Source organism: Macrobrachium rosenbergii, chromosome 59, assembly GCF_040412425.1.
Source record: "Macrobrachium rosenbergii isolate ZJJX-2024 chromosome 59, ASM4041242v1, whole genome shotgun sequence".
Classification (NCBI taxonomy): domain Eukaryota; kingdom Metazoa; phylum Arthropoda; class Malacostraca; order Decapoda; family Palaemonidae; genus Macrobrachium; species Macrobrachium rosenbergii.
In genome coordinates, this window is record NC_089799.1 from 16,545,875 (window position 1) to 16,558,374 (window position 12,500).

General features: G+C 38.0%; 1 protein-coding gene across 1 annotated transcript in view; it reads left to right on the forward strand.

Moving 5' to 3' along the window:
- Positions 1-8,647, forward strand: part of LOC136837540 (calcium-activated chloride channel regulator 4-like) — a 59,348-nt gene extending 50,701 nt beyond the window's left edge. Inside the window, exons 2-4 of the mRNA XM_067102386.1 lie at positions 1,654-2,228; positions 2,904-4,120; positions 5,291-8,647. Of these exons, the coding sequence (XP_066958487.1) occupies positions 1,654-2,228; positions 2,904-4,120; positions 5,291-6,912 (3,414 nt within the window). The 3' untranslated portion in view covers positions 6,913-8,647. The remainder of the gene's footprint in view (positions 1-1,653; positions 2,229-2,903; positions 4,121-5,290) is intronic.
- Positions 8,648-12,500: the final 3,853 nt, after the last annotated feature.

Genomic DNA, 12,500 nt, shown 5'->3' on the forward strand with positions numbered 1-12,500 from the left:
ATTCCAAATAATATGCAACAATATACTAACACAAACACACAAGCTAGGGAGAGAGACCAGCGACTTCTCAGAAGTGCGGACCTATGCACACTGTATTTTCACCAGGTCCTAGAGCCAGTTTGAGCCTACCAATCTGTGGTCCCCACTCCTCAACCTGGAGATTCCCCCAAACTGAGAACCACCGGGCTACAGTTTATTTCCGGTTTCATAAGTACTGCGGCAGTTAAACAATTCCCCACCTCACCCATACTCTGAGATTCCCAAGTTGGAGAACCACCAGGCTACAGTTATTTCCGGTTTCATAAGTGCCAAGGCAGTTAAACAATTCCCCCACCCCCACCTCCCCCAAACTCTGAGATTCCCAAGTTGAGAACCACCAGGCTACTGTTTATTCCGGTTTTCATAAATTACTGCAGCAGTTATATAGAATTTAAGGGTGTGAGATGAGTTTACTGCTGTTCTATATAGACAAGTCTGCCACTTCTTTCGCGAAACATCTCATCCGGTTATCTACTATATACTAACCCAATACTAAAGTCAAAGGGGAGTTTTCCGATGGGTTTTTAAGAATAATTAATTCCCCGTTGGCACCTATCATTACTGAGACACCTCTCCAAATCTTCTTTCGTTCAAGAAACTTTTATTTGTTTGAAACCGCAATAAATGAATTCTAGCAAATTTGTCGGCAAAACTTTCTTTTCTGAAACGATCGGATATTAGGTAGTGTGCCGTCTGTTATAATTAATAGTATAAGTGCTAGCCTTTCCGATGCTTCCTGACATCCAGTGCCTTTATAGGTAGCCGTTAAGATACTGATATCCTTTGGGAGTTAACAAACTTCAAAAACTTGCAAAAAACCCTTACGTTAGATGCAAGTCTGGGTTTATTAAAATTATTTGAACGACACATAATGTCAAAAGACATTATGTGTGTGTGTGTGCCCATGTGTGTGTGTGTGTGTGCATTTGTGTATCCACTCGCAGCAGGGTTCGCTATTCTTTACGAGAACATTACTGGGTTCGTTATTCTTTACATGGGAATAATCGGTTTCATATTCTGACATGAACACTTCGGTACCAGACATTTGATCCCCAGGCCAGTACTAAACAATGCGAAATACATTTGATTCACAGGGGTAGTACTAAATATAGCGAACAATGTAGACCAGATGAATCACTGTTTCGCCGTGTTTAGTACTCAGCCCTCATGTGGGAATTGAGTTCGGACCGGAAAGGTCGGCTATTCTTTACATGGGGATCATTAATTCCGCTGTTCTTGACGTGAGATGCTGGGTTCAAGCAATCTTGACATGATCCGTGTTTACTATTAAAAATCACAGAGCAGCCCCTAAAATGAGCCCCTTGTGCAGAAAGCAGCAATAATATTTAACATACCCCTGCATAAAATCATGGTTAACAGGGATCTAAACACCATCTACGCACTGCACTATTCAGACAATCTTGTATGCACTCACGAATTCCTTGTTGAAAGAGCATTCCTTTCCAATACATTTTTAATTCCCGCCATTTTTCTGCTAGTATATTTGTTTATAATTATTTTCTATATGTGCATTTTACTCCACTAAGAAATACGATATGATTAAGACATTAATTATTATGGAATAACATTAGAAATTTTTTTATTCTTTTCCAGAATGTGATGCGAGAATTTTCCAGCGTTTTATGGATGACGACTGGAGGCCGCGCCTCCATCCATGACGTAACGGTGGCCCTCCCGAGGTCCTGGAAGATAGAAGACCTGTCCTGCTCCGAGATCATGCCCTTGAGCATCGCCGCCAAGCCCACGAGCGGGCATCTCCACATCACCGCCTCTCATCCAGTGTTTGGCTCCAGACCCTGGGCGCAACAGAGCCAAGGTTGCGGCCGACGGGGAGACTACATCCAAATGGGCAGCGACATCTTGAAGGCCTCCTTCAACAACACGTACAGCAAAGTGGCTCATTTGCTGATGGCCGAGTGGGCCAAGTACCGATGGGGGGTGTTCGAGGAGAGGGGGTACCCAAATGACGTGCTGTATCCCACGACGTTCCGCGACCCACGCACGATGAGGTTTCGGCCGAATTCCTGCAACTCCCATAATGCCATGGCCCTCCCTTTTTGCTCGGATGCTATGCACGTCCCCGAGGCCCCGACGAAGCACAATGCTCAGTGCATAGGGCGGCCTGCTTGGGACATCATCCACCAGTCGCAGGATTTTATTTATGGAAGGTTAGTATTCCTGAATATACCAGATTTGTTTTAACTGGTTTCTAAAATGGAAATGATTTCTTAATGACTAATTCGAGTTAAAAATATTTAAATAAACAATTATTCATGTTAGCTCAAGATTTGCCCAATTACAGAATTTGTACCCCGACAGTTGCAGTCTAGCTAAATGATATTATGTTCATTATATGCCTTTTTCAACATACACACAAACAAACACACACAGACACATACAATGTTTTTTTGAATATGTCGCTCCACAGTTTAGAGATAATGCATGCTCCTTCCATTTCTATCACAAAAACAATTGATTTTAATCACATTCTTTGATAAAAAAATACTTACCATTTCCTTTTAGTAATGTCTTTGTTCACTAAAGTTTACGAAGCTTTTTTGTTTTGTTTTTAATTAGCAGTATTAATTAGGTATATGAAAATTTTCATTGCCTTTATTTGAATTTGTTCTCTCTCTCTCTCTCTCTCTCTCTCTCTCTCTCTCTCTCTCTCTCTCTCTCTCTCTCTCTCTCTCTTCCTTACAGAATGGCAGAGACACGTGTTTTCTTACCTACAGAAAATAAAATGACATACCCACAAACAAACACACAGACACATGCAATGTTTTAGAAAATGTTGCTCCAGAGTTTAGAGATAATGTATGCTCCTTCCATTTACATTGCAGAGACAGCCCATCGAACGTGACAGCACCATATATGCCCTCCCTGAATTTTATTCAAGAAAGCCCGCCTAGGTTTGTATTGGTTGTTGAAGACACGGCTGTCATGGGCCTCCAGCAAAGGTGGGAGTTTGTGCGTAAGGCTGTCCGGAGAGTCATGGTCTACGACGTTCCTGATGGCTCTTATGTAGCATTAGTCATCTTTAATTCAGTGGCCAAGACCACAGCTCCCCTGATGAAAATGGAGTCTTTGTCAGATGTTCGTCAGAGAGTTGGCTCCTCACTGCCCAGAAACCCCTCGACAGTACCAGAAAGTCTGAAATGCGTGCTTTGTGGTTTGCAGGAAGCTCTTAGGGCACTTGAAGGCGATCCACTAAGGGCAAGTGGAGCAACTATCATCCTACTAACCACTGGAAATGGAATCGACAACAGGCGTGAAGTAGATGAAATGATGCAGTTGGCCAGATTGCACAAAATACGAGTGAATACCATCATTTACCCGTTCATTGAGCAGAAGGGTTTCTTAAACAAGGGAACAAGTCTTCAGTCACTGGTATCCAGCACTGGTGGATCATCATTCACTGTCATGGATGAAGGAGTAGGCAATGATTCCAAAGTAAATATGATGGTAGCTCTCATGGAGGCCCTTTTCTCAGCAGTGCGCCAGAGCTCCCCTATTGTCTTCCCTGGTGGACCTGTTCTGGTCCACAGCCAGTCCTATTCAGGAGGCATTTCTGAAATGGCCTCAGGTTCTTTTAATTTAGATGATTCCTTTGATCCTGATGTGCGGTTTTCCATCTTCTACTATGACCTTAACCATGTTGGCAATACGGTTGAACTAACTTCCCCATCTGGACACATGATAGAGTCAGTTAATTTGCAGGAGGATGGAGATGCGAATGTTATATTTGTTAATATCCCTCAAGCTGAGCGAGGGTTGTGGCAGTACCATGTGGAGAACAGAGCTGATTCTCACCAAGGCCTTCACATTCAAGTGGCAGCAACAGAGAGCCACACGCGCAAGATTGGCCTCAGAGTTTGGATCAGTCACAAGGATAATGCAATCAACATGACAGATCCGTCAGCTCCAGTGATTATCTACGCAGAACTAAAAGATGATTTGGTACCAATTCTCAATGCGAGATTAACAGCCAGAATAAAGAGGCTTGGTGCAAACACCACCGGAAGTATGGTTTTCAACCTCTTTGATAATGGATTTGGAGGTAAGAATTTTTTCTTTAATTCATAACACTAGTGCTAATATTTAATATAATTAGACACAATCATCGTATCTAATTGCTAGCATGCCTAAACTAACTGTTAATGGGTTATTATGAGTCTATGCATAAACCGTTAGTTAACGAAGTTACAGAATATTTTTAAATGCAGTTTTAATTTTTCTTTGTAGATCGAACTATCATGGATTTCTTTGCTTTCATACCTCACCGTTGCATACCTAAAGTAATGAGTTTTAAAATTTTGTTTCTGTCTCCTTGCAATAGCCGTGCAGGGTAAGGCTGAAATCCCCTTGGGGTGTCTATTGGCATAAGCACACATTCACGTGTTCCAGTTTTTATGAAATTTTGCTACAATATTTATGTTATATCTTTAGTATTATGAGTCAGTTCTCATACAAAGACCCTGTGAACGAAATGAAGAGGTAAAGTGAACAAATCAAGGTAAAACAGTATAAGACACGGAAAGAAATTATGAAAAACTGAATAAGTATAGCATTCCAAGAAAACTTTTAGCAAAGGCAGAAAACTAGCTAGATTTCCGTATGTAAGCATAAATGCTATCTTATATTACGAAATCCAGCACATAAAGACCAACGGGCAGAAAAATTAATAGTTTTATGAAGTATGGAAAAAATTATTCAGAACTTTGACTGCCAAAGTTTTGACTAGACAATAATGTTTTAGTGAACAGTCCAACATAAAATCATAACCTGTCCAACATAAAATCTTACTAGGAAAAATATTTCTTAAATATAGTACATTATTTCGATATAAACTTGTCCTTTTACAAATGATTCAGGCAACTGATTTTTTGGCCCCTTTAATATATTTACTGACTGAATCAGGTATAAAACAATCTAGTGATATTATATATTTATCCTGCTATTATTTACAACTAATCTTAGAACACTTGTTCAAGAAAAGACAGATTAATATCTTTGGCATGAATTAAAACTTGTTTTAAAATGTTAACAATCTGTGGGCGTTTTTAAAGGCAGGCTAGTGTAATAAAGAGACTGTAAAGACCTATTCGCACACTAATATAGAATATTCTAAGTTTATGGTGTGCAATCTTATACCTTAGTGCATCTTCATTGTTATTATCTAGATTTGCATTTCAGTACAAATAACCTAATGGAATCTTTCTTCATGCAGATCCAGACATAACAGCCGGTGATGGTGTTTATTCAAGATATCTCCCAATACTTCACGGGGGACCAGGCAACTATGAGCTAAGCGTGAAAGCCGACCATAATAATGGTCAGGCACTTTCACCGTCCAAAGACGCCTTTACCAGATCTCTACGGACCCACAATTCAGATATAACCTGCTGCGGAAGCATAATAGCATATGAGTACATTAAACCAATTGCATCATTTCAGCGATCAGCCATTTATGGAGTTCTGAATGTGGTCTCACCACCTCCCGAAATTGACATAGTTCCTCCAACAAGGATTCTGGACTTGAGATCTGTTGTTAACCTTACAACCCGTGAGGTTACTCTTCACTGGACATCACCTGGTGATGATTATGACTGGGACCAGGCTCATCATTATGAAGCTGTCCTTGCCTCTTCATGGCTTGAAGCCAAAGCTTTTGAAGGGGAGAGGATAAAAGATATGCCCACTCCTGTTTTAGTTGGTACAGAGCAGTTTGTTAAGGTTCAGGTTGATCAGTATGACCAGCTCATTTATGTGGCCATTCGTGGGGTAGATGAAGCTGGAAATAGGGGAGGTGTTAGCAACATAGCTTCAATTATGGTTCCAGAACCGCTGACGACTCCAGCGATTATAATAATCACTAGAACTCAAGCCCCAGCCATTAACCAGTCAAAGCCTCTTGGACGTGAAGTAACTCAACCAGTGAGGGTTAGTGGGTTGAGTGTACAAGATATGGGAATAATTATTGGATCCATCGGAGCTTTTCTCATTATTGTAGCCATCATAGCCACCTACTGCTATTGCCATGTCTCCCATCAGCACACTCACCAGCATAAAGAAGAGACGGAGAAAAATGAAGGTAATCCAAATATTTTGATAAAATCAAACTCCACTCTCATGATGGATCAAGATAATAGCCAGGAGTCAGTTAACAGTACTGAGAAGGAAGAAAAAGTGTTGATATCAAGAGATGATCGACCTCTTTCCCCTATGCAGTCATGGGCTGCTTCAAAACTGCTACAAGAGCATGAGCGTCACATCTCGGTATCCATCGGGCCATCTATGGAAGCGTCAGGATCTACTAGCACCTATCTTCAGGAACCTTTCCCTGATGTTACCCTGACAAATATATTTCCATATCCCAGTTCTCAGACCCCTTCCACAACTCACTCTGATCCCCCAGCATATCAACCTTCTTATTCAGGCGAAGAGTACGTTCAATGTCCTTATCCATACCCTGAGTACAGCCAGGAAGAACTGCCTCCTTATACACCACCGGCATTTCCTGCACATTCTTCTCCCCCACCAGCAGCTTACACCCAAGAAATAATATCTCAGACATTTGAAATGTCACATCAGAGTGAACCAAATAATACCCAGGCTGATATACCGTCCACCATTCCTAAAATACCTTACTGCCAAAGTAATCTACCAGTTAATGTCATTTGCTCCAGTGAAGGTTCATATCCCACTCATGAAACCTTGCACATGAAGGGCACACCTTCAAAGGTCCCTCCTCCAGTAGCGCCAAAGCCATCACCTTCTGTAAGGACAGTATCTCTGGGTTCACCTATGGGATCTGGTGAGCCTAAACGTCGAAATGTAACTCAAGTGTAAATATACAAGGGACCATTTTCAAGGCAGAAGAAAAATATTGTGAATCATTGTCACAACAAACTAGAGTTAGTGGTTAAAATGCAGGCTAGAGCATTTTTCTTGGCTGTATATATAACACCATGTCATTCAAATGCGCAACCTAAGGACTACATCAAGTTTAATTATTACTATATTAATATTCTATGTTCATATTTAACGAAATGATCAAAAGATGCTGCATCCATATGAAAGTAGAGCCTTGAAATGTGAGTTTAAGTAAATAATCAACTATAACTTAAGATTTTTATCAGTATTTCAAGTCTGATGTAGGACTTCTTAGATAAATGCTCGAATCTGCACATTATCTACCAGCCCTATTGTGCCACTAATCTTAGCATTGTAACTATCACTACAATTGGCTTCATAAGTAAATGTGTTCTTGTTTTGTATTAATATGTAGTCTTTGTACATAAGGTTGATGGCATGTAATCGTGTCAGTGTAGAAAACACCCGAATGTTGTTAAAATGCCTTTTGGCGCGAGTCGCTCAAATCTAGTCAGACGTCATGGTGGAAGATGATGCACAAGTCTCCCAAACTGCTTTGGATTTCATTTTCTCAGGTGCAAAATTAGACTGCATCCCCTAATCCCTAGTTTTGGTGGTCATCCACAGGTCAATGAAAATTATGAAGAGTTAAGTTTACCTTTTCTCAGGTGCAAAATTAGACCGCATCCCCTAATCCTCAGTTTTGGTGGTTATCTACAGGTCAATGAAAATTAGGAAGAGTTCAGTTTACCTTCTTTTACATGTGAAATGACATCCAGCCTTAAGTAATATTTAAGAGATGGCACAGACTTTCTTCAATTATGTGATGATGATTGAAAAGTAAGCATTGAAATTATAAATGTACAAGAAATAGGCATCCTATTTACTATATTGTTTGCATGTTTATATTCACGAGGTTTTCAAGAATCTAGAGTGATCTTCAAATTAAAGATGAGGTCCGCCGTATTACTGATCTCCATGACATATACATTATGTCAAGGAGATACTGAATTATAACCCCTTTGCTGCGATCATCATTCATACCTTATGATTTTAATGGGAACAACTAAGCTGTAAGTATGTGTACATGAATGTGTGATTTTGAGTGTGAAGATGGGGGGAGGCGCCCCTGTGATTTTTGTTTATTTCTGTGAAAATTGAAGCATTTTGAGATGTTTTGTGATGTAATACTATATTAAGGCCTCAGGTGTTGTGTTGTAATGTTGTTTTTATGACGAAATTCTCAAAACAACAGTCATCGACGATTTTCTAACACAACTCTCACTGCACAACCATCAGGGAAGTTAGTGCCAATTGAATTAATACCTATTCACTAATAATTTTATGGGATATCAATTGATTATGTTCGTTTGAGATATAATGGCATCTTTTATTGTCGCAATTCTCGGGATCATAGGGGTGAAATTTATTTACAGGAATCATAACATGTGAAGATAATTCCCGACTTCTATTAAGCAGTTTTAAAGCTTATGCATTTCCAAACGGTTTTCATTACAACTGACTCACTATTCGCGAAACGTATTAAAAAAAAGAACCCAACCACAATGGCAAATACGCTATTTTCCTCACGAATGATTTTTAACTTTGTGATTTCGACGATTTACATATTTTACTGGAGGTAAAAGTAATCACCAATTCAGTCCAATGAAGCAAAGCATGACGTAAGAGAAAGAACGAAATTTTTAACAAATGGAAGAGAAAGAAAGAAAATGTGACATCATCATTAGCTCAGTCTATTCTTGCATTACCACGTCACTACCACTACCGAAAGTTCGACACCAAGAATCCACTGTCCACAGATGGCGTCAGGCATTAAACATGCTTCAAAAACATGCAATATAATATAATATTTGCTTGTCAAATAACAACTTCCTAAAAAACTTTGGATATTAGGTGCCAGATCTACCACTGAAGTTACTTATATATGGAGAAAAATAAGGAAAACAAAAAGAAAATTTCAAATGAAGACTATGAAGAAAAAAGTGAAGCTCGGGAAAGTAACGAATATCAGACAGGAAACTTCTAAACTCATAAAAAAAAACAAACTCTTGCCATTAAGACAATTAATACCTGATAAAAGCGGGGACCACTTTTTTGTCTTAATAATTAGATTCATAAGACATTTGTTTTTCACCCTCATCCTCCATCCATCATACTTTTGCCTGTTTTTGTGTCGGCCATCAACAACTGAGGAAAAAAGTTTTGCCACTATTTCTAAAAAGAAGGTTTTTTTGTGAAGTACTTTATCTTTCATCAAATTACGCAAGTGCATATATGATTATAAAAATCATTAAAATTGTTCTAATTCTGTTCTATATATATATATATATATATATATATATATATATATATATATATATATATATATGTGTGTGTGTGTGTGTGTGTGTATATATATATATATATATATATATATATATATATATATATATATATATATATATATATATATACACACACACACACACACACACACACATATATATATATATATATATATATATATATATATATATATATATATATATATATATATGCATATATATACAGTATATATATAAATATATACTATTTTCTGGATGGAATTGTACATTCACTCCTTTCTTAGGGTATGTAAACTATAATCTTGGCTGTAAACTTTGTTAACTGAAGATTATTCTAGGAAAAATGTTATGAAATATCTTCCATGGTTATGACAGGGTTCAAAAGACTATGCTTTTTTTGTGGTTGTTAAGCTTTCCCGAAGACTATATATATAATAACATAAAATTATAATATGTTATTAAGGAAACATACACATATATTTAAAACCCATTTGAATACCCACTTCCACCAGAACACTGTGGGGCGCCTCCCCCTGAACATTGTGACCATCGCTATCATTTGCTTCTCAAGTAAACGTGTTCTCATTTTGTATCAGTAGGTAGTCTTTATATACATAAGGTTGATGGCATGTACCAGTGTCAGTGTAGAAAACACCCGTATGTCAGTCAGTGGCCTCCTGGCGCAAGTCGCTCAAATCTAGTCAAAGGCCGTTGGGGGTCGGTGGGAGATGATGCACAAAGTCTCCTGAGTTACTTCGAAGAAGTTCTCAGGGGCAAACTTAGACTGCATCCCCTAAAGCCTGTGTAAGTTCGGTGGTTATCTGCAGGTCAAAGGATATAATCGAGGTTTATAGGCTTAACTTTTTTATATGTGAAATGATACTTAGCCTTAAGTAATAATTAAGAAATAGGATTCCTTCAGTTATGTAATGATGATTGAGAAGTAAGCGTGAAAATTATGTAACACTGAATCATTAGGAATCGTATTTACTGTATCGTTTGCTTCTATATGTTTCGAAAGTTACCGAGAATCAGAGGGATACCAAAGTTTTAAATTCGTGGTCCATTGTATCGGTGATACTCAAAACAAACATTATTTTGGGGAAGTACTGAATTGTTGTAGCCATTTTACTGCGATCATCATTCATAAACTTATATTTTTTTATGGGAACAACTATGACGAGTGAATGTGCGTGTGAACGGATGATTTCGTGTAAATATAGATTTTTGAATTCATGGCTGCTTGTGTACAGGCTTATAAATGTAAATATACAGTTGTAACATAACAGTGTGTTCTTTTACACAGGTGTAATGTAAAATGGACTCATAGTCTGTACTTAGCATCCAAAGGTACTTGCAGTTTCGAAAGTACGCGCGTGTAAGGAAGTCAGTGTAACCGAGTGTTTTCATACTTGATAATGAGGTTTCTTTCCCTAATTTGTTCTTTAAGGATATAGATGAATCTCTTATGTCAGTTCTCAACGCATTAGCTGCACAAGATATGAAGGGAAGATTTTTTCTCGTAGAGCCATTCAGTATTGAAAAATCTTTTTTTTTTTTTAATGTGACTCAAGAGGATAAAACCTGGAGATATGACTTTGAATTTGTTGAAATTTCTCTTACCGTCTTACCATTTGGGCTTTTGTGAATAACACTTTAGCAATAATGTTTATGACGCGCTTTTCTATATTTATAGACAGCGTTTTCGAAACGCTGTGTAGCCGAATTATGAGGAAGAACTTCATGGTATATATACTCATGGAAAAAATCAGTCATTATTTCTCCGGTGTTATGTTTATTATTGCCAATTGCCACCAGTCATTCCAGAGGAATTTACTTCCTCCGAAGTAATTTCCAGTGACATTCCATTTCCAGGTACTTTTGATTTTCTTGGTAATTACATGTTCAGATCTACAAAGTCAAGCGTATGGAATAGCAATGGAACAGCATCCAGAAGTCAATGAAGTAATAACTTTAGCCCGTTAAATATAAACTCGCCGAGGAAGAAAGAAACTAGCGTCAGATTGTTCCAGAATACGTCATATTTATCACTGAAAACTGATACACTAAACTTTCTCTATACATAGTCGCAACATCTACTACAGGTCAACGAAATATCTAAGCCTGACCTGGCTAAGGAAGACTAGGGAAGAATCCGTACAAACCTCTATTCCATACGTTTGAGTTTGTAGGTCTACAATGCACCCGTCGTTATGATGTTGATCTCAAAATCTCTGTATATCTGTGATAAAACTTCTAATAAAGACAATCAAGAAAAACCGGTGTTTTTGTACTCGGATTTTACTGTAGATATTTTGCAACCTTTGAATTTTACTCAAGATATTTTAAACCCTCCGCAAGTAAAAGTGCGGATGCGGTTTTTAATTTAATTTCTTTCTGTTTTCATTAATGGAGGTACTGATTTCTGTTGATGTATTTTCTTAAAATATATATGGATATAAAATGTATTTGTAATAGAAAACAAGTAAAAAATGCGCCGAAGTTTTTTCGGCGCAATCGAGTACTCTGTACAGTAAATAATGCTGTATGAAACTCTCAGCCACGGCCCATGAAACCTTCAGCCAGGCCCGGTGGTGGCCTGTATGGTTGGCACCTATAGCGGTGTCAGACGAACGATCATGGCTAACTTTAACTTTACATGAAATAAAAACTAATGAGTCTAGAGGGCTGAAATTTGGTATGTTTGATGATTGTAAGGTGGATGACCAACACCCCAATTTGCGGCTATCTAGCCTCAGTAGTTTTCAAGATCTGAGGGCGGACGGGAAAAGTGCGGACAGACAGACAAAAACAGTATCTTCGGTTGTGGAAATGGTAAGCGAATAAAAAGCATTAATGCCTTGCTCTTAACAAAAGGTATCAAAATAAAGAAAAATCTTATATGCGACCAGAGAAATGAATGAAGGAGAGCCGTCACCAAGATTTCGAAGATGCAGTATCTTCATTCCATTCAATTATTATGAATAAGCTGGCACGTGTATCAATAATTGTATTAGTACCATTTTTAATATACATTAACGTAAAAAAAATCAGGTAAATAGTGCCCACCTCATGATTTAGAAACCAACTACATTTGCTAAATAAATCATATGCCATACATGTGAGTATTTAAATCTTGATATAAGTATCCTTCCAATATAAATAAAATTATACAGACTCGCAGCTCTAAGATATTATGTTAGTTAGAGAGACACATAA